Genomic DNA, 23,976 nt, shown 5'->3' on the forward strand with positions numbered 1-23,976 from the left:
AGAAATTATCTGACGAAGCATTAATAATCCAATAATATTTGTACAGATGTCCCTATTCCAAATCTTATTCAGACAGCAGCCTGGACGAGTAGAATAAAGACTAATTTACCCCCTAAAGAGGATTTTTTTTATCCATAGCCGTCACTCAGGGGGGTTATGAATCTTTTACAAAGGTCTGTAGAGATGAGTTATGTTATCTGACAGGATCAAATCGTCACCATCAGCTGTTCTTATGACCACCACCCTGCTCAGAAATCACACTGGATTACATTAAAGTCGCTCAGATCACACCCTCAGCTTCCAGCAGGCCGGGGATACGTTTCTTTTTCCCCTTTGTTTCTTTGTGTTTTTTTTTCGATGTTGGAAGGGAACGAGCTTATGACATTTCAGGCCCCGAACCACGAGGATAAGGTAAATATAGTAGTGGAGCCCAAGAGGGCATTCCGATCTGTGATTATTCTTTAATGGTGATGCCAAAACGGGACGGGGTCAAACGCTTCAAAAGGAAACAAATTACTGGAAAACGCCTCTGGAGCCTCCGCTTTTGGAACTGGGTGACGAAGATCTGGAAAGCTGCTGCATAACAGGGAACGTAAGAGCGGATGTGGACGTAAGAAGAACAATGCGTCCTTTTATCAGGCTAGAAATATTGGGCTTATAAAAGTGACAAAAATAAGCTAGAAGCGCTAAATTGTGACAGTTTTTTAATACGCTTCTGGTGGTTTATTTTTATTTTTTCCTCTTTTTGCGTTTTCCAAAAGCATCTTCGTCTCCACTTTTAAACCCCCACCCCCCAGTGTGACTTACTGAAAGTTGACTTTGTCTACTTGGAACCTCGTCTCGAAAATCCCTGAAGTTAACACTCGGCAGCGTAGAAGATCCTGCAAAGCAGAGACACACACACAAAAAAATAAAAAAAATTAAAAAATGAAGGTCTGGCTAGGAGAGGATTAAAAAAAAAAAATGAAACAAGCTGCATTTTTGGAGCAGGAGAACTGACCTGGTCTGTTGGTGTGTAGTCACTCTGTCTTACAGAGTCGATTCTGTCTAGGAAACTGCAGAAAGCAAAACAGGAAGAAGAAGAAGAAGAAGAAAAAAAAAAACATGTTTTAATGCTGTATTCAGTCAGGAAAAACAGATCCAGTAGAACTGGAGGAAAGAAAATAGATCGTACATGGCAGGGCAACCCCGCTTTTCACTGTAAATCAACCACAAAATAAGCACATATTTATATTTCTACCGGTCTGCAGCCATCGCTGTGATCCAGTCGAGGCGGCCGCCATGTCTGACTCCCTGCAGAGGCCCGGGGAGGCCGCTGTCGTTGCAGCTCCGCGCCTCTAGAGGGCAGGCGTGCTCAGTCTGGGCTATTTTGGTCTGTCTCTAGCCAGAGTGATTGCATAAGGCAGTTATTGTGGAGGTTAGACAGCTTGCTGCTGCCGCCTCTTTCACAACAGAGAGAGCATGTGCAGCAGCAGCAGCAGCAGCAGCAGCAGCAGCAGAGGAAGCAGCAGCTGGGGCTTACAGCAGCACAGCGGGCAGGCTCGGGACAACCGGGGCCGGGGACGCGGAGCCACACGGGCCTCTGGATGACCCGCATCGCCCAGAGAGAAAGCGCTTCCAACAGGGGGCTCCAAGGGCCGGGATGCCATTACACACATTCAGTCTCCAGCAAAAGTATTCATGCCTCCATGTTGTTTTTGTCACAGCCTAAGACTTGTATACGTTTTGTGACAACGTCTAACGCCCAGCGGAGCAAAACCGCGGAGGGAAAAAGGAAAATAATGCATCATTTTGACAATTTGTGGCATATATTTTTTTTTCAGCCTCCCCCCCCCCTGGCTGAAAAGTCTGCAGAACCGTCTTTTGCAACATGCAGTGATATTGAGTATGCCATCTAGTCCGGAGGATGGAAATGTTGCCCATTCTTCTTTGAAGAACTTCGTTTTAGTTCACGAAAAAAAAAAAAACGTCTGTGAGCGTCAGTTTTCAACTCTTCCCACAGATTATTATTATTATTATATTTTTATTGGATTTAGGTCTGAACTTTGACTGAGCCACTCATGAACACGCCTCGACTCGAGCCATTCCAACCGTAGCCGTCTAGTGTGGCAATTTTCCTCCGGAAAGCTAAATTCTGGCCTCGTTTGCACAGAGAACCCAATTCCCCATGTTTGCAGGGGCTTGGGGCAAATGGTTTTCTTTCAACAACAGATTTACTCTTTCTCCCTTCAGCGCTTAGATGTGCAGAGGACGCAGGTAACAGCGGAACAAAAAGCCCCTAAAAGACACCTAAAACCTCTCTGGAAGGCACAAACTTAAACTCTCCTTATTTAAACGACATATTGTTGGGTCAAATCCACATTATGAATAGGTTAGTTTGGGGTTTTGGATTCTTAAGCTACCATTTAAAGGCATTAGAGATGAACAGCAGTGCCGATTTGAGTCAGCCGTACGGCAGAGAATCCAGGAAAAGGTCCGACGTCGTCGTTAAAACTGTTGAATTACAGCAACGGAGGTTTTCCCGTCAACCCAAAGGCGACAGAGGTGTGCCGGAGGCGCGCGTTCGGAAACAACGCTGCATTCAGCTGACGCCGGGGACTTCCTTCAGCGAGGCCTGACCCAGATGTGGCCCAAACCGGGTCATCTCCTCGCCATCTTTGACTTTCTAACCAACCCGTCTGCAGTTTCAGTCACCAGTCAGGTGACGCGGCTGCAGCACACACAGGAAACCCGACGCGCGGAAGGCCGCTCGCTCGCGCTCCTCTGTAGGTTTCCGCCAGGGTACGACGGTCTCTTCGGTTTCACTTCGGGCGCCCGACAGCAGCACACCAAACACGCCCAACGGGGGATTAAATAACCGAGAATAAACGGTGCATTATGAGCCCTTAGATAACAGCCACGCTTGCTCATGTGCTCCGACAGCAACGTTTTCATCACGCTGGCTATTTCTGCCGCAGACAAAAAAAGGAGAAGCAGGACGGTTCCTGATTGGGGCACCAAAACTTTCTCACACAAAGCTGCACGACTAACAGCTGTAGAAAATGTGCAAAAAGCACAGAGAAAACAAGAAAAAGTGGGTCTACGTCTGAAGCGTCACACCATAAGACACTAATTATACCACAATTATAGCCAAGAATTGACCCAAAGCGCAACTGCTGGACCTTTTAAGGCCTCAGAATCAGCACACTGAACACAAACGCTCTCTCATCCGTTTTTTTTCTTTGTGATGTTTGATGACGGAAGTTGTTGAGGATGACTTCAGTAGTTTAAGAGACAGAGAAAGTCAAACTGAGCAGCATTTCAGAGAGGAAGCTGAGAGATCAGCTGCATCGACTCATCGTTGGCGCGGACGTCGTTATTCGGGGGCTTCTGATGATCGATGCGAACCGAGATTTGGGAGCAAAAACCAGATTTTAAATGTGGGTTTTCTGCAAACATACACACCCAGATATATACATATATATATGTATATATCTGGGTGCGACTAATGTTTGCTTAAACGTCGCACCTCGATCGCAGGCTCGACGTCTGACCGCTCTTCGTTTTAATTCTCGCCCGTTAACTTGTAATGGGGGTGTTGGGGTTTGGGCCAGGTCTATCGTTTGATCCAATTAACTAGTTTTGAAGTGCTTTTTCAGATCCGTGTCCTTTTTGAGACATCCAACTCTGTCCAAGTCCATTCGTCTAGATCAGGGGTGTCCAAAGTGCGGGGCCGGCAGCCATTAGGGGCCCTAAAAGTAATTTTGTGATGTTAAGTTTGGAGCTATGTTGCAAAGAACAATGAGCAAAAGCTTTAAGTCAATGTGAAAAGCTCTTTATTTAATTTTGGTTCCAGGGGTCTGCAACCTGTGGCTCTGGAGCTGCAAGTGGCTCTTTGGACTTCCCACAGTGGCTCTTAATAGCTTTGGCTACAAATTATATTTTTATCATGGTATTTAAATGTAGTAATGATAATAAATACAGGTTTTAGCAACTTTTCGCTTTTAATTTTCACAACAGAATGATGCTAAAAGTGCCAGTAATATTTAATTTTAAATCAATATTTTTTCAGTATGTTGGAAACTATGATTTTTTTTTTTTTTTTTTTTTTACATCATCATCCACAAATATCAACATCCCATCCATCCTATTTTTTCAAACCTCAAAATAGACATAAAATGGCGTTTCTTTAACAATGACAACATATTTCCTACAGTAGATCTTTATCACAAATTATAACTTGTTTTTTTTTTTTTTTAAAACCCACGCAACATTTGCGGCTCTGAACGAGTTTAATTCAAGTGGACCGTAGGCAAAACGGCTCTTTAGACTGTAAACGTTGCAGACCCCTGGTCTATACATTTTATTATAAACTAAAGTGCTGTAAACAAATAATCTGGGGTTCAATTATATATAGTCAGATTATTTATTTTCTAATCAGATCAATCTATTACCTCGTTTCCTCACATCCGGGGATGGAAGCTACTGTCAGACCGACAGCTGGGAACATTAATGTTGGGGACAGTTTTGCTTTCTTTAAATATTAAAAAAAAAGGTGTTTCATTTGTCAAGTTTGCTGGATAAGTTCTTGATAAAAACTGTCTGGAGAAATAAAAAACGTGCTTGAACAACGCTATGATTGCCTCTTGTGATTTCACAGATAAACATTAGATATTCAGATTGTCATTACGCAAGACAATACAAGTGTGAAAAAAAAAAGAAAACAACAACCTGGCGAGCAGCAGATTGCTCTTCTGTCGGCTAACAAACCCAGTTCACTTTGGGCTTTAAAACTGATAGAAAGCGCTGAAGAATTAAAAGCTTTCCACTTCATCGCAAAGCTTTAAATCACGTTGGAAACTGAGGGAGACGAAAACCTAACGGGTGATTTTATTTTATCTTTCCGTTCATTCCTGTGTCAATAACCTTAAAACACAATTCATCAGATAATCCTAAATGCAGCTGAATACTAGTTAGTACCCACAGATAGCAATGTACATACAAACACTAGCTTCCCCTGAGCTGACCACCTTCAGAAAAGCAAAAACAAACCCCAAACAAAAACAACCAAGAAAGAAAAAAAAAAAATCAACACGTTGACTCAAACCCCACCACATCCAGCACAAATGTATTCGGTATTTTTAGTCTTCCTTGCAGAAACATTGCTAGGTTATAATTACAGAGTGCTTTGTGACTGCCATGTGACAGCAGTACTAGATATCCAAATATAATCTCCATCAAGGATCACACACACACACACACACAAAAAAAAAAAAAAAAAAAAAAACACAGAACAAGAGACCTGGATCCATAAAAAGACCATCAGAAAACAGGAAAAGTGAGCGTTGAGCCACCGGTGGAGCAGATAATACTTTATCCGAAGGTTTTATTTAGCGACTGTTATGGTTGGAGGCCACAAATAGACGGGTCCGTCTTTTTTAAGGTCTGCGGAAATGTGTGCGGTTTGATCCGTGCCCCTCCTCCTCCTCCCGGTGCTGGTTCACCGTTGGCCTCCCCAGATCGCTGTGTGATGTGGTCACTCTGTCAAAGCTGTGGTCTGAGGCAGAACAGGCCACCAGTTTTCCCACTTTTGCTCTGAGCGTGTGTACAGCACACACCTAGCCGTGGCAGCTGTAGTATTTACGCAACAGTGGACCGTCCACTAAATGAGCTGTTAAGTTCTCCTTCGTCCTGCAGAACGCTGACCTTTTTTTTTTTTTTTTTTTTAAAAAAAAGACTTCGTTTTACAGATCTGCGACAAAACCTTGAAGTGTCCAGGTTGGATGTTTAAAACGGACTGGTAGTACCTCGTGCTTTAGAGGCCTCTCCTGTGAGCTGGCCTGGCTCTGTGTTCAGCTAAAACACGCAGTACTGGTCCTGCAGGCCCGTCTGTGTTGCTATGTGTGAGCTTTGTTGTGGACAGAATCACTTGACTTGTTCTGGTGTTTCCGTGTCGCTTGCCTAATCTTTACATAAAACACAGACGTGAGCATAACTACACACACCGATGTGTTGAGGGCTCTCTCTCGCGCCTCAGACCCCACGCGGTGCAGGTCGGAGGCGGCGGCCCTAAAGCTAACGACTCCTAATGAAGTCTACCTCATCTGCTCACCTGTTTACCATTTTGCGTTGTTGAGTTGCTCGATGAGGCAACCCAACAACGCAACGGCGCTGCACTGCAAAAACTGAACTAAAAATAAGTAAATTTTTCTTGAAATGAGTGTATTTGTCCTTGATTTAAGCAGGTAAATAAGATGATTTGCCAATGGAATGAGATTTTTGCACTTAAAATAGGAACAACTCATCTCCACAGTCTTATTTAGAGGGCAGAATATCTAAATATCTTATTTTAGGGGTCAAAATACTCATTCCATTGGCAGATAATCTTATTTAACTGCTCAAATCAAGGCCAAATACACTCATTTCAAGAAAATTTGACTTATTTTTAGTTCCGTTTTTGCAGTGTGCGAGACGAGACTTGCCTGTTTTCAAGATAAACAAACTAAACTTTTAACATCAAGGCGACCTGAATAAATAGAAAATAAGAGTTTTTTAACTGGTATTTCATCCATTCAGGTTAAAGGTTTGTGAAAATGCAGTTAACTCCTCTGTTTAATCATGAATTAATGCGATTTATCACTTTTCTTTTTAAAGAACTCCCTTAAATTTCACCAGCCGTACCCAGGCCTTGCACTGCAAAAACAGATCTAAAAATAAGTAAAATGTCTTTAAAGTTAAAGTATTTGTCCTTGATTTATCAGGTAAATAAGATTATCTGCCAATGGAATGAGTATTTTGATCCCTAAAATAAGATAATTAGACATCCTGCACTTAAAATACGATTATAGAGATGAGTTGTTCCTAATTTAAGTGCAAAAGTCTTATTCTACTGGCAAATCATCTTATTTACCTGCTCAAATAAAGGACAAATGCACTAATTTTAAGAACATTTTACTTATTTTTAGTTCCGTTTTTGCAGTGTACTACTGCCAGAACCGTGGACCATTAATTACTTAAAAGAAGAACACAAAGCAAGGCAAAAGATCTCAAATCAACACATGGAGTCCCGATCTAAAGACATTCAAGAACAGCATAGAAATCTGGGGGAAAAAATGAAGGCTTCAGGATATCAAGAAAACCTCTAATCATGATAGTTCTGCTTCATGCGGTGACGATATGATTGACCAACACTTTTCTGACTCTTATTTCTTTGCCGTTCTAAAATGCCCACTACCCTCCATAAGCTTTAGCTAATCAGCCACTAAACACAAAGACAAGGTGTGCTTGAAGCGCAGTTAGAGTCCCTCCATCAGGTCAGATATAGTATCGGTACGTAGTGAATGAGTGCTCGACACTTTCACTAAATATTCTGTCCAAGCAACGACAATATTGCTGATATACTAAGCAGCAACTACTGGAAAAGGCTACAAAGCCATTTCTAAAGGCGTTGAGACTCCAGTGAACCACAAAAAGAGCCATTTTCCACAAAGGGAGAAAACATGGAACAGCCATGAACCTTCTGAAAAAAAGGGTAAGGCCTACTGAAATAATTACAAGTAGGAATCGACGATTCTTCCAGGAGCTTAGAAAAGTACCCAGGACGACATCTGAAGCTCCACAGACCTCACCTGTCTAGGTTAAGGTCAGGGGTGATGATTCAACAGCAACAAAAAACAACGTAAAGGCTCATCTCGCATTGACCAAACAACATCCCGACGACCGTTGAGACTTTTGGGAAAATATTCCCTGGCTAGGCTAAAGTGGAAACCGTATTTTTTCAGACTACAAGCCGCATCAGTCAAAAAAAAATGCATCACAAGGAGGAAAAATAAACATATGACTCACAGAATCGGGCAAACTGTGTAAAAACGGAAGACTTATAGTCTGAAAAATACGGTAATTTTATTTTATTTTTTCTGTGCAAAAACAATTAGGTTCTCTTCAAACATGTCTGCAGTCAAACATAAGCCCCATTTACATTAGCCTTGTTAAAGCGATCCATGACGAGCTCGGACCGAGCTTGGATCAGTTAACCATGCCGAGCTTGGTTCTTACGACCGTTTACACTGCAAAAACATAATTCAACTCAATTCAATTTTATTTATATAGCACCAAATCATGAAACATGTCATCTCAAGGCACTTTACAAAGTCAAGTTCAATCATATATATGCATAACTAAAAATAAGTACAATTTTCTTGAAATGAGTGCATTTGTCCTTGATTTGAGCAGGTAAATAAGATCATCTGCCAATGGAAAGAGTAATTTTACCGCTAAAATAAGATAATTAGATATAATGCACTTAAAATAAGTTGATGGAGATGAGTTATTCCTATTTTAAGTGGAAAAATCTTATTCCATTGGCAGATTATGTTATTTACCTACCTTATTTCTAGTCAAGTTTAGTCTGTTTTAGCAGTGTACACACCATCCTAGCACGGTTTCCTCGCCTCGGACGATCTGTGGTACTACTGCTCTTTAGGATTGAAGGAGGAAATCAAGCAAATCAAAATGGCGGCGCCCGTAATATTTCGGAGTTATGCTTGGTTATAATTGTGATATTTCGTTGTTTGCGGAGAGTCAGGCGAAGAAGGCAACCTTTGGTGAATTTACTTGACAGAGTCGGCTTTTGGGAAGTGGATCAGACAAACGAACGTCTAATAAGGATTTACAGACGCAGGAAACAACGACAGACGCTGAGGTTCATCACGCTGCTAAGCAGAATCATCTCTGGAAACCGTGTGTCACGGTAGGGAACCGGGCCGAGCCCACCAATTGAACTGGTCTAGATTTAGCGCGGTTCGGTTGTGTCTGGCTCGGTTCAGTTCAGTTTGAGTTCCATTTACACTCGATAGTTATCTCAGTTACCGAGCTCAGACCGTTCTCGGCACGGTTCAAAAAAAGGGTCAGTGTAAACGGGGCTACAGTGGTGGTGGTGTGATGGTCTGGGTTTGCTTCTGGACTTGGATGACTTGCTATGACTGATGGAAGAAAAACGTTCCCAGGCTGCTGATCCTCAAAAAGTCTCTAATGGGGCGGAAGTAAAACGATTCTGCAAAGAAGAGCGGGCTAAGATTCCTCCACAGTGATGTAAAAAAAAAAAAGACAAATAAAATAAAAATATGAGGATGTCTGTAAACGGGGCAAATAAGTACACATGCCACTGAACAAGCAGCGTGAACGTCTACAGGAAGACTGACACAAAGACCGCTGCCTGCAAAGTGTTAAAAACTTTCGCACCAACAAACAGCGCCCGAGCCTCATGTGCTCATCTGATAATTGGGTTGACTTTTAACAAATAGCGGACCTTCTTTAATTAGAAGTGCAGAGAATGGGATCAATAGTTTCCATATTTTGAGCCGCTTAGGCCAGCATAATGGATTTTCACTTTAGGGTCCCACTGACTAGTGACAGCGCTGTGAAACTCGGCGGTGCCACAGCGCCGCGTTGCACAGCTGCAAAGTCTGATCAAAATGTTTTACTGTATCATTTTTTTTTTTTTAAACTAGCTCAGCTGTTTTCAGCGTAGCGTTAATATTCCAAAAAAGCTAAACCTTTTATTTAGGGATGCACCTATAACGTGAACTCTAGAGCTCGACAACAGGCGTGTAGAAAGTAAGCAAAAAAAAAAAAAAAAACGCCTTAAACAGAGATAGGCAGACATTTATCTTTAACGTTAAAACCAGGTGTAATCATTTCTTAAAGTGTTTTCTGGAAAACACAGAGTTCAAAAACTGTTTTAATGTCAACACTCTTCACTGCTTGCAACACAAAAAGTAAACTTTTAGTTAGAATAAATGGTGAAGATCATTTTGAATAATTTTGAAAGAAACATCAATAGTTGTCTGGTTTAAATACAGGACCTGTAAGAACCACAGTCTGTAAAGAAAGGGATGGATGAATGGACCGACTGATAAACAGATGGATGGACGGAGGGATAGAGAGAGGAAGGAATAGACAGACGGAGGGACAAATTTACTGATATATGACTAGATCAGGGGTCAGCAACCTTTACAACTCGCAGAGCCATTTTTGCCCTCTGTCCAGCTAGACTAATTTTGTTTAGAGCCGCAAAAGTTACACATCTCTTTGAAACAAGAGCTTGTTTTTATATTATTCTACAGGAAATTAGTTAACTTTTTTTTTAATTAAAGATCAACAGTTATTATTAACCAACAGTATTTTTATGTTTAGGTTTAATGCATTTTCTTCAATTGGACATTTGATTTTTATAGCAAATGGCATCAAAATGATGAAAAAGCAGCAACCTTTTGACAAAATTATACTTCATTTATCTATAGTAAAATATTCTTTGGACTATTAGTTTCTTTCTTTCTGGAAATGTTACGCATATATTGCAGAACTAGCAATTTTAAATTACCTTTACATTTAGAAAATTTTTTCCCCTCGCATTTTTGGTGTAAGTTTTTAAGAGCCAAAGCTGAAGGTGTAAAGAGTCTCATGCGGCTCTGGAGCCACAGGTTGCAGACCTCTGGACTAGACGGATGGATAAATGATGCAACAATGGGTTTGGGAGTAAAGTCTGGAGATACAAATACTTCTATAATGTTAAAAAAAAAAAAAAAAAAAAAAAAAAAAAAAAAAAAAAAAAACTTCTCCAAACTTCTAACTTGCTACATATCGAAGGGGTGTCCAAAGTGTGGCCCCTGTGCTGATTTTGTGTGGCCCTCCAACTGAATCTGACCATCCCTGGTTGCTTTTAGTAGGTGGAAACTTTTTGTTTTAAATTAGAGTAAACTTATTATAGACAAGTTAAAATCGGTACAAAACATTTGTCTTTTAATAAGCACACTTTTTCGTTGTAAATAGGGCGACTTTTACTCAAATGCAGACTTTGGCCCATTAAAATCTGATTGGAATTCTTTTAATAAAAAAGGCTAAATACAGTTTAATATCTGTATTCATCTGTATAATTTCTTAAAATTATCATATTTTATTGGGCAAGCTAAGTATTTTTTATGTTATTTATTTTTAAGATAAGATAAGCTTTATTGATCTCACAATGGAGAAATTCACTTGTCCCATCGGCTCAATAGTCAAAAGTCAGAAGAAGGTGCCAAAGTAGGTAATTAGAATCAGTTAGATACAGTTATACAGCTATATACAATTCTATACACTTTTATGTATAAATAGGTTATTGCACATATGTTATTATACACTTTATACAGGATTATTGCACGGGTTATAGCACCTTGTATAAATAGGTTATTGCACATATTGCACATTTTATTTATTTTTGTGGCCCTCAAGCGCTTCCGATTTAACAGTTTTGGCCCAATAGCCTACAGGTTTGGACACCGCTGACATATCACAATTGTAATCCCAACCGTCCATCCCCACCTACGGTGAGACTAGCAATCCACTCATTGCGTAACCCAGAGTGTCCCGAGGAGGTTCGGCGGCGGAACACATGTGGGGGACGCGCAGCGGGACAACGTGGTGCAGGATCCCGGTCACCTGGTGGAAAGATCTGAGCCCCGGGGTTCAGCTCATCCGTCCAAACAAGAACGCTCCGCAGCTCTGGGAGACGGATGTGAAGCCGGGCGAATCCATCAAACGGGACTCAGTGGGCACTTCCTAAATATAGGGACGGGGGGGGGGGACGGAGACGCTCCTGAAAGTCAAACCGAATCTTGTGTAAACAGAGGCGCCTGCGTTATGTCGGCGCCGGTCGATCGGCCTTCCAGGGCCCCCGTCAAATCACGGGGTTTTGAAAGGTGTTGTATATAAAAATGTAAAATACACAGCGAGGCTCTTTGGCGTCTGCTCACTGTCTGCGCCGACTGTCACGCTGCACGTGTTTGAAAGAGAATCAGTCGCGGTTCTCATGGTAAAACCAGGACGGACGGCCTTCCCCGACTAACACGGACGCTCAGACGTCGATTCACGAATCGTGCCAAAGACGGGGAAGCGGAGTGAAAACGGTCGGTCCTCCCTTCAAAAAAAAGAGAAACAACAGCTGCCTCCATGACCGCAAGCAAGCCGGTGACCCAGCGAAAAAAAAACGAAGCTTTCCCCCCTCGTCCTCCAATCACAGATCGATACCCAGTGGCTTGTGTCAAACAGGAGAGAGAGAGTCTACAGCGCAGCTCCAGCAGAGTCGAGGTTTTCCCTCAATCGTCGGTTCACATATTTAAAAAAAAAAAAAAAAAAAAAAAAAAAAGATGCTCAGCAGGCAGAGCGTCTCTGCCACCGGCCTGTTGGTGTACTTCCCCCGTCCGGCCTTTTGGGGGCATCCCTGCGCGCCTCTCTCTTTCACACTGACCCTGCCTGGTTTCAGCAGCTTGGTTACCATGGCAACCCCTGTCGGTCCATGCTCTCTCTCTCCCCCCCCCCCCTCTCTCTCTCTCGTCGTCTCTTCCTAGGCCAGGCAGTATCCTTCCATTCCCAGACTCTCCCATACATCAACACTGAGCAGAACCGAGTGTGTGTGTGTGTGTTGAGTGGGAGGGCAAAGCCAAATTAGGCTTATATAGCCAGATTATTTCAGAGGGCCGCAGTCTCAAGCTCGTACCTAAAAATAAGTCACATCTTCACAGAGACGAGGGGAACGTAGGATGTGCTGCGAGCGCACGCGCGGCATGAAAAAGTTTCAGCGTACACCCCCGACCTGACCGACACCGCATCGCTCTGGATGAATGAACAAAAAACAAACAAAAAAAGACATTGAAAAACAGAGCAGTCGGCTGGAGTCCAGTGGGATAGGGCTGGGCGATAAATCGATTTAATCGATTAATTCGAATTTACAATTCTTTTAAGATTTCATTTTTTGGAAAATCTGGATTTTATTTTGCCAATACACTCATTGGGTTTCCATGAAGAGAACAGCATGTGATGCTGAATATATGTTTAGGCAAATGTATTGTCAAAATATTGTTAAGTAGAAACTTTTTTTTTACCATAATACAAGGTACTTTATTTACTTATTTACTTTTTTTTAAACTTAGTTTTAAGTTCACAAGTGCAGTGAAGCCTGTTTTTAGCTCAATGTTTAATACCACTAGCAGCAAATGTTTTGTTATATTTTATTTATTGTTTATAATGGCATGGCTGCCATCTTGTTTTACAAGCATGTTTCACAGCTTGTTTTTAGTTGCACTTTGAATTACGGTCAACTCCCTGACGAAATGCTTGACATAAAAAGCAAGGTTTTAAAATAATTTCTTTAAATGAAACAAAAAGGAGGGAAAAAAAATTTATTAATCGGATTTGGTATGATAAAATCGGAGATTTATTTTTTAATCCATATCGCTCAGCCCTACAGTGGGACAAGGTGGGCCAGGCAAGACGCACGCTGAATACTTTTGGTACGCAGCTCCGACAGAAACCCCCCCGGAATCACCTGAACACACGCGGCACATCTGGTCGTTGTCATTGAAAACACTAGAATAAACCAAATTTAACAAGGGTTTCACTTAAAGTACATCCAGGTTTTAGATTTTAACCCGTTTTTATTTCAGTGAAGGAAGTTCGGTAAGGTCCACCTAACTTCACAACACCCAAACTACAGACCTTAGGGGGGGAAAAAACAATTAGATTTCATGTATTTTATAGGGAATTTATGTGACAGACCAACCAAGTGCATAATTGTGAATAATTTTTTTTTTTTTTTTTTTTTTTTTTAATCAGACAATTACGATCTGAGCCACCTAAATAAAATCTACACAACGAGGAAGCAGGGTCCACCTGCGGGTAATCTCAGGTTTGTTGGAGAACATGGAGGCCAAAGCCCACAGCAGACAGGTGAGGGAGAAGACGGGTTATAAAACATCTCAGAGCATCACCACAAATCTGAGCGCCGACGTGCCGGGGCGAGGAAAGCCGTATTAAGAGAAGCAGCCAAGAGGCCCGTGGTGACTCTGGAGGAGCTGCGGAGATTCACAGCGCAGGAGGGAAAATCTGCTAAAAGAACAACTATTAGTCTGGCATTAAGGGAAAAGTGCTTAGAGGAAAGCAGTTTGCTACAGAACAAGTCAAGTAGGAACTCAGCAAACGAGTGGAGGAGGCTGCTCTGGTCAGAGGAGACAAAAAAGTTTAACCTGCGAGATGTATGTAGGCCAAATATGGCTCCATCACCCCCACCATATTGGAAAAAAGTGTGAACGAAACAAAAGAAACTGAAGAATAAAACTGAAATCTAGCACAGAGAAGAGGACAAAACATCAACAAAAACAAAAATAAGAGTGATGAAACACAGAAGCTTAAAGAGTTTCTTAAATTCTCAGAGACATACTGAACTATTAAAGGTGCATACAACATATTCGGGATGACATATTTTAGTGTTTAGAAGGTATTGACTTTTGGAAAATATGGGAACGGCATCCACGCGCTGAAGCACGGTGATGGCAGCATCATGCTGAGGGAATGCTCTTCTCCAGCAGGGCCAGGGAAAGGGAAGATGGAGCTAAAACAGGATACAGCAAGCCTAAATATACAGCTAGAGATGCAATGGTTTAGATCAAAGTATTTACATAGAGTGGCCTAGTCAAAGTACAATCCTACATACAAGTGAGAAATTGAGAACATTTACGTTTGGAGACAACCAAACATAGCTTGAGACGTATTGCTAAGCAGAAAATTGGGAGGAAAATATTCCTCTGGAGATCTTCAAAGCTGGTGGACGTAAACAAAAAGCCTCACAGCTGTTGACTATAAATGTACGGCCAGAGTCTTAATTTGTAAAAAGAGAAATTGAAAGTCGTCCGTCGTGTCTCCCTTACACGTTACATTCACACGCAGCTGTGTGCTGGTCTACCACTTAAAATCTCAATTAAAAACACATTGCAGTTTGTGGCTGCACTTTGACAAAACGTGAGAATTTTGGGGGTTTTTTTTGTAAGGAGCCCCCCGGAAAGTCGAGTCTGAAAACATTTAGCCTTCACTTAACCTGTCGCAGCTCTTAGCAAAAAAAAAAAAAATCAGGCCTGGTTAAGGCGGGTAATAAATAAGCTGAAACTAGCGGCCGAATGTTTACTCAACTTATCCTCGGAGCTACCTCGGTCGGCCCAGCCAGATGAAACAATCCTACAGCACAAACTGTCAACAAACCCCACTGACAAGAGTATAAGGCTCCTATAAATAGCCCCGTGTGTCCCCCTCTGACCACATTCCTCAGGAGGTGAAAGTTGAAGCTTGTTTGACTAGTGGCCGAGGGTGGAGGGAGACCTTTCTGCCTGGGTGTGGCCGGCCAACACCACCACCACCACCCTCCGGCCTCTCTCTGCGCCGCGGCTAGAGAAAGCCTTCCCCCCGCGTTGCGAGTCGAGGAACCCGACTCTGAGCGTGCCCAGAGGGGTCGGATGTAAGGCGCTCGCTTCCACGTCTGTCGTTTCCTGACTCGACGAGGAGCCCCCCCCTGTCATGATTAGGCAGCAAAATGTCTCCCTGCGTGTCAAACGTGGCTTTGATCAGCGCTGCGCCGCTGTCTGAAGCCGCGGCGGAGCGTACGCCAGGCTGGGTGGGGGGGCGGTAGGGGGGGTAGGGGGGGTGGTATGTAGGGGAAGAGCGCATTCGTGCAGCTCCCAGTGACTTATTTCATGTCTGGCCGTGAAAACACGAGAAGCCACGTCCAGGGCGGCGCTCGCTCTCGCATTAAAACCGCACGCCGGGGTGGGGGGTGGGGGTGTGAGGGGGGGGGGGCAGCACACACGAAAGCCGGCACAGAGGCGTTCTGTGTCTCACCTTCTGCTGCTGACCTTCCCTTTGTTTACAGCGCATTGCCGGGATACTCCCTTTGATTCGGCTGAGCACACGTGACCTCAGCCAGTTTCTGCTCTGCAGTGCTGCTGCTAAAAATAGCCTCAGCTTGCCCTGGCTCCACAGCTAGTTTACATAAGCTCTAAGGGGGGTGGGGGGGGGAGCAGAGGGAGCGACAGAGAGGGGGGTGGAAGGGGGGGGGGGGGAGATAGGAGGAGGGGAGTCTCAGTGAAGAGAGAGAGCAATAGAGGAAGGAGGGGAGGAGACATGGAGGGGGGGGGGGGGGGGGGGGTGTATGGTCGACCATTCCACAGTCTCTGAGCAGGGGAGCTGCAGCATCACTGCTGTCCTCCAGCAGACGGCCTGGACACTCCTGGACAACAGGAGGCTGAGGTATATATATATATATATATATATATATATATATATATATATATATATATATATATATATATATATATATATGTGTGTGTGTGTGTGTGTGTGTGTGTGTCATCACCACGCAGTAAAACACTCTCAGATATCCGCCATTCACCAGCCCTGCTCTTTGTCTGGCCCCCTTAAAATGGACGCACATTTTAACCCAAAAATAAAAAAAAAATAAAAAAAGGTCGTATTTATAGCTCCCCTTCTTTAAGTGGAACAGAAACTCTCTCTCTCCGTTTCTCTCTCTCTCTCTCTCTGTGTTTCTCTCTCTTCTTTTTTTTTTTTTTTTTACCTCCAACCCTGCTCACGGCAAACAAAAAACAGGCAAATTAATACAGTTTGAACACGTTTGTGTTCAAACTGTATTAAAAAACGGCGCTCCCTAAAAAGCGGATGACAGGAACATTTATCGCCGTGGAAAAAGAGGTTGACCGAGATGGCTTCAAGATAGACGTGAGGGCTTTCATCTTTTTTAGGACAAAGGAACGACAACCTTAACAACTGCATTTAGTAAATATACTTCTTAGGCAAAATTCAAACATGTTTAGCTTTAACCAGGCATGGGTCCGTGTAAAGAGATTCTCACTGTATATGATCTACAAGAAAAATAATCCGTTTTAATTCTTGCTGCTGCTCAACATTTAATACTGCAGTTATAACATTTGTTGTCATTTTTATTCAACATTTATGCGGTGAGGACATTACACTGACAAAGCCACAAGGACAGATTTCCCAGAGTGCAAACCACGTGAGAGAAAAGAAACAATGATTACTAATCAAACATGTATCATAAAAGAAAATGATAAAAGATAATATAGTGTGTGGATGGTGTACGCAATTTTGTCAAAACACAATAACAACCTAGACACCCTTTAAAACAAAAAAAGAAAAACTGATGACCAATCGGTTTTAAAAATTTAGAGCCAACAAATCACAACCCTCAGTGCAAAACCAATATCAATATTGCCATCACAAAGGACTGCTTGGATGCAATATTTGTTGGGCCTTTATACTCCCAGCGCCACGCTCTCACCCTCATGCCTACGAATGTTTGACCAGGTGGACGGACGCTCTTGACGCCAGAAACGGCGCAGCACTTAAGAGGCACGGATTCTGAAGGTCACACCAAGTTACAGGAACTTTGTAATTTCCAAAAAAAGAGACTCGCTCACAGCTCCCAAACAACCGCGTTGCAATTGTGCGTCTTTCCTAGAATCGCGCAACCCAGTGTTTTAACAATTTAAGCCCAAATTTAATCCTGGGATTGTCGTCTGGGAATATATTCGTGCAATCTTCCCAGCCATTCGTTCGTCTATGCCTGCCAGGACCCAAGAGTTCGAGCAGAAAGACCCCGGGCCGGGATTCGAACCCGTGACCTTCCTGCTGCTAGGCTTTGAGCAACTTTAAATGAATTAAATGCTTTAAACAATGGTCCTTTTGCATGTTCTGCTGAGTTGACAAAACGAAGCCCAGATCATTAAGAGCAGTAGCCATGATGGATTCATCACCATCCAATATTAATGCTTTGGTGCGTACACATACTTTTCCACACTTAAACTGTGAAACTATATATATATATATATATATATATATATATATATATATATATATATATATATATATATATATATATATATATATATATATATATATATATATATATACACATACACACACACACACACACACACACACATATTTAAAGGACAATGTTTTGATTATATAATACATTTCGACCCTAGACAGGCTTAAAATATGCCTGTAGCCAGTAGCAATCAAAACCACAGATTGTAAGTAACCGTGCAGGTTAAAAAAGGGAGGAAGACTTCCCAAAAAAGATCGTCACCTGTTATCCTACTGCCTATGTGGTCTAAAAGTAATCAGTCTGACAATAGGCATTATGTTCACTTCAGGAACATCTACAGGGGTATAAGCTGGACAAGAAATTATGTCTGTTCCTAAAAAAAAGAAGAAGCAGCAAAAGGGACTGCAGTTGTCTTGTTCACATTATTACACAAATTTCTATTTTCATCTAGCAAAAAATAGACTTCAGATGATGTACGTGTTTATTCAGAAAGATAAATATTTATCCCCATCTTATTTTTTTTTTATTTCTCATACATATCTAGACTTTGAATATACTATATGACATTTTGTACTCTTCTATATGAATTTTAAGATTTCTCTGTAGATTTTTAGCAATTTCTTCGCTGCTTTAATACAAAGTTTTACTATAATTTTCAATAATAGTCAGGCTTTAAATATGTATAATACAATTAGCATTATATAAACATTTTAAGGAACCAAAGATTAAAAAAACAACAAAAAAAACAGAAATGAACTTTATAAAAGTTCATTAAAAGTTCAACTATTTTCCTTACAAGACATAGCTGCAAAAAAAGCTGAAGTTTTACCTTAATCACCACATGTTCAACGACTCGGTAACATCCATCCCACAACTTCAAGAGTTTTTTTTTCTTAGAAAATCTTATTTTTCAATACAGCATTATGTTTTCCACACCTGTGCAATGAATTTTTATACTTGTGTAGCCCTAATTTTGGATATTTCTCCACTCTTCACAGCCCATTGTCAATGGATAAATACAAAAATATCCTATAACTTTGAATCAGAAAATCCCACTTTAGTCGGGCTTTAAATATGCAAGCTGCATAAATCTACAAATCCCCAGATTGTAAGGAACTTCATTAGCAAATAAGGCAACAAGACCCCTGTGTCCCCACTACAAAATATGATCTTAAAGTCACAAACAAGGAAATAATTCAAAATTTTTGAAAGGGAGAACGTGGCAAACAAAAACCCTTTCATACACAATTTTCCATTATCTGTACATTTCCAGACCTGGAAGAAACAAAAATTAAACTTTTGAAAAGTAGAAAAAAAAAACTTAAACTCAGAAACAAATTTTTTGGGATGGCTGGAAATGAAAATATTTTTCCCATTTTTAATTTCCATTTTCCACAGCAATCCTAACATAGAAAAAAATACTATATTATAAATTCTTATTTTTCAGCATTTTGTTCTTGCATGAATAGAAAAAAAAAAAAAAATTTTAAAGGGGGAACGTTGCAAACAAAAACAAAACAAAAAAAAACCAAAAACGGTCAACCAGTCCGGATAAACATGGGTACTGGAAAGAAAAAAAAAAGAAAAAAGAAAAAAAAAAGCATAACATTTAATTAAAAAGGGAACACTGCTTAAAAAAAGTCACCCGGGTTGCTGAGTGTTTGGTAGCTTTACCCAAGTTATCATATTATTTCAGGTGAAATAATATGATAACCCACGAAATATGTAAAGCTGAACCAGACAATGCATGTAGGCCTATATATCAAAAAGTCCATATTAATTTCTCTCTCTTTTTTTTTTTTAGAAAAATCATATCTTTATCTTCAAGAAATGTAGATACAGTGTCTGGGGAATACTTTTCCATTGACTATACGAGCATAAAAATCACTTGATTCATGTTGACATACCATGACTTTGAGTTTTGTGTCCTAAAGTCTGAAATCCTCCTTAGCCACAGGCAAGGCCAGAAGACTCTGGTGCTTAAGGCTTGGGTCATCATTGGGGGGGTTTGTGGTGAAATCAAGGAGCAGACAGATGAGTTTACCTGATATGATAATGAGCACCACCGACACTTTGATTTCTGACAGTGTCCTCGGTCCAATCCACCCCGCCTGATAGGCTGAAGCCGAAGCTGCTTCAACAGCTCTGAGACGGTCGATTAGCCCTCGGTATGCGGATGAACTTAAGTCCATAAACAAAACAAGCTGACATATCGATGCCAGCGGTGAGAATTGTTTGCAGTTTGATTTAGATTCGCTACCTACGATGTTGGACAATCAATGGTTATCCACCATCCGAAGGCTATTCCTCCGTTACCTTAATGCCCGCACAACTTCCTGATGACGTACGCTGTAAAGGGGTCTAAACATAAATATGTTGCCACCCTCTATATTCTGTATTAATGACAGCACAAATGTTTTTTTTTATTGCTTAGGTGAGCAATATACTATTTTTTTTTGTTTTTATTTTGGTAATGTTTGAATGTGTAAGGTCCTCTAGTGATTTAGAGGGACAAATGTATGTTTTTCCCAGATTGCGGGTCCCAACCACCCTTAACCCCCACCATCATTTCCGTCTATGACGCCAACCATGTGTCAGCTGGTGTTAAGCTTTTGTACGTTTCGTACCGGCTTTATTTCAAGCAGTTCTATGTTCTACTCACAGTTTACTGCAAGGAAATATGGTATTGTGACTACAGTAAATATTATTTACCAGCATGAAGAGTTATTTTGGTTGGTCATGGATCATAATCGGTCATATTTCATACGAGCTGTCTGGTCCAAACAGGGATCAGACTGGAAAAACTGGAGTACTATAGGAGTCTTCAGCAAATAATATACAACTAAGTTAGACTGGATGTTAAAATGGAACATTTTTATAATCGTCTACATTTTCATTAAAGAAAACACTGGAATGCCAAGAGTAATAAACTGATATGCAATGGCTGAGCACAAAATAAAAGGAGGAAGGGACGAAATGGCAACATGTGGGCATAAAACTGGTGAAGGGACAATTTGACTTAAAACAAGCTCTGACCTGTTGACAATTTCAGATCCAGGACGTGCTTTAATTATCATACAACATAAGGTCTATTAAATTAAAATATTACAAGAGAGGAAACATAGCTGCTACAAAATAAAAAAAAAATTTATGCATTTGTGTTACTTCCAGCAACAACTACTATTATATATTAATGACCATTGTGCTGTAGCAGCTTTAACACTTTGAAGCCTCAGCTGCACACCAAGATAAATTAATCAAACCAGATTCTACTCACTGAAACATTTTACCAGAGATGCACCGGTCAGGTTTTTTCCCTGGCCAATACCATGAAAAGTTCTGGGCTTGTGAGTGACATATTGTCTCTGCAAATCCTGCAAAACAATTCAAACTGGAAGCTAAATTCAAGCTGGACAAAAACCAGGCTGGAACAAATCCAGCAGAAAATCACTGAAACAAGTTTTAGAGCCTCCTCAAGTTTAATTTCTACGTAATTTGTGATTTTTTTTGTCACATTTCTCACCATTAAAAAAAAAAAAAAACTTCATATTCACCGTAAACTTGCTCCTCCTTTGTGAGGTTTTCTTCTGCTTGACAATTATATGGAAACGTGGCTATTAAAAGTAAGCAGAGGCCGTCAGAGCCTCTGGTCTCTAGAAACAAAATAAAAACACACTGGGAGCACAGCGAATCTTGTGACATGTAGCATGCAACGCTGGGCAGCTTTAGGCTCTTATAACCGCTCTCCTGAGCAGGCGGAAAGATTTTCATGTGCGATATCCATGATATGCTTCAGCTCTCCGCGCCGAACGCACTCAAGAGACGGTTCCCAGGTACACGGGCGCCGCATGTCAGGAACACGGAAGATTTAAAGTGACGCTCAGGTTGAACAGAGTTTAGAAACACAAACGCGCACACACACACACACACTTTTGTCTCTTTGGAAAAGACGTGGCATGTGCTCTCATGTGCTCTGCAACATCTTTTCTATCGCTCTTTGGCCTCCAGAGACGAACAGACTCGGGGAGAGAGAGACCAAGTGGGATGGCGAGCGAGAGAGAGAGAGAGAGAGAAATCAGAGTCCCACAGGGGGCAACAACAACCGTAAGGACAGCGGTTTGTGTGTATCGACTCCCGCCGAGCTTCCAGTTGATCATTCTGCTGCTCACATAAAAAAAAAACCACTCCGTTTTACTCAGAAATCACGCCACAAAAAACACACCGACACACACGCGCATAGTGCCGTCTTTGATTCTGCTGCAGTCAGCTGACAGCAGGGTCATCTGATTAAAACAAGTGACACAAATGTTTTTGTTAATCTGGATTAAGGCCTTTTCAGGGACCCTTTTAGGACCGCGTCTTCATTATTAAACAACAATTAAGTTCTGAATATACGGCGGACGTGCGTCAATAGAGTTTAACTTAGCAGATACTAAAAAGATCTAATTTACTTTAGAGAAAGTCCAAGAGTCAATAATACTACTAATAATTATAATAAATGTTATCGTTAATCAATAATACCAATAGTTATGGTGATTTATTATCAGTATTAGTAGTAGCAGTATACATGTTTAGTCCTGTAATGTATGATTACAATAAATAATCATGTTTCTTTTAACAATTATTGTAATTAGCATTATTATTACGTATACAAACAGAGTAAATGTACCTACGTAATCATTTTAGATTACATAACATTGTTATAAATTTCATTTAACCATTATTATTACTACCCTGCCTCTCGCCCATTGACAGCTGGAGATAGGCACCAGCAGCCCTCGTGACCCCAGCAGGGACAAGCGTGTCGGAAAATGGATGGATGGATTATTATTACTAATAATCAATTCATTAATTTTATATTTGTGAGTTCTGAAACTAAAATAATAAAACTGTGGGACACAAGTTATATTTTAAATCCTCCTGACCCTTATTTCTTATCCTCTGTATTCAACGTGGTGCCTTTTCTCCTAACTGTCTCTTGTAGAAAAACAAAAAGAAAACAGGATCAACTGCTACAGTATATTTACTAAATTGTGGATATTTCCATTGTGTATAACCTAGGGCTGGGCGATATGGATTAAAAAATAAATCTCCGATTTTATCATACCAAATCCGATTAATCGATTTTTTTTTCCTCCTTTTTGTTTCATAAAAAGAAATTATTTTAAAACCTTGCTTTTATGTCAAGCATTTTGTCAGGGAGTTGACCTGAATTCAAAGTGCAACTAAAAACAAGCTGTGAAACAAGATGGCAGCCGTGCCATTATAAACAATGAAAATATAACAAAACATTTGCTGCTAGTGGTATAACACATTGAGCTAAGAACAGGCTTCACTGCACTTGTGAACTTCAAACTAAGTTAAAAAAAAGGAAATAAGTAAACGAAGTACCTCGTATTATGATAAAAAAAAAAGTTTCTACTTAACAATATTTTGACAATATATTTGCCTAAACATATATTCAGCATCACATGCTGTTCTCTTCATGGAAACCCAATGAGTGTATTGGCAAAATAAAATCCAGATTTTCCAAAAATGAAATCTTAAAGAATTGTAAATTCGAATTAATCGATTAAATCGATTTATCGCCCAGCCCTACTATAGATTAAGACATAAAATCTTAAATCTTCCAAGTATAACATGGAACAAGAAATCAGCTCAGACCCATAAGAAGCCCTTGGTTGTCATAAAGTGCTGATGAAATGTTAAGAAATTAGGCACCGCAGCTACTTGGTGACAAACAAACGGCCGTGACATCCAGTCGGTGTATAAATATCGCTCTCATGGGCTCGTCCACGAACAGAAGCACCTTTTTCTGAGCAGGAACGGTTTGCGAAGCGTGGCCGCTCTGTTTCTGTTGAGCCCTCCCGAGGGCCGGGGAACGGCTGACAATGCCGACCATTCTTAGCACTTTAGTGTTCAAGATGACTGTGTCAGTGGCCCCCAGACTGGTGACGGGGTCCCGTGACCGGCACAAAACCCCAGCTGAGGCCAAGAACTAGCCTCAGACTTAGCTGTATGCATCTATGCCCATGCCCGTACCCAGGACTCAATGGAGACGCCTGTAAAGCTGGGCCAGGTTCACAGCACTACATTAAATCTTTAGGCCTGGAGTCAGAGAACTGAAGGTGGGAGTCGGCTGGTCTGCAACAATATGTAGGTCCATGGTACATTACAGCATTACAAAGTAACACCAGATGTGTCCTTTGAACGGGGAACGTTTCCACATGACAGGATGGTAAATACTTTTAAAGGTCCGCTACAACTCA

The 23,976-nt window shown here is 41.1% G+C and overlaps 1 protein-coding gene across 3 annotated transcripts in view; it reads right to left on the reverse strand.

Moving 5' to 3' along the window:
- LOC105932266 (guanine nucleotide-binding protein G(olf) subunit alpha) overlaps positions 1-23,976 on the reverse strand; it is an 89,361-nt gene that overhangs the window by 11,126 nt on the left and 54,259 nt on the right. For 2 of the 3 annotated variants that reach the window (XM_021320885.2, XM_012871345.3), the window contains exons 6-7: positions 1,001-1,055; positions 808-881 (exon numbers count right to left, since the gene is read on the reverse strand). In XM_021320885.2, coding sequence (XP_021176560.2) covers positions 808-881; positions 1,001-1,055 — 129 coding nt within the window. Of the gene's footprint in view, positions 1-807; positions 882-1,000; positions 1,056-14,979; positions 14,999-23,976 lie in introns of those variants that run through there. The other variant, XM_036138517.1, reaches the window with a different exon arrangement.

This window comes from Fundulus heteroclitus, chromosome 6 (assembly GCF_011125445.2).
Source record: "Fundulus heteroclitus isolate FHET01 chromosome 6, MU-UCD_Fhet_4.1, whole genome shotgun sequence".
NCBI classification, from domain to species: Eukaryota; Metazoa; Chordata; class Actinopteri; order Cyprinodontiformes; family Fundulidae; genus Fundulus; species Fundulus heteroclitus.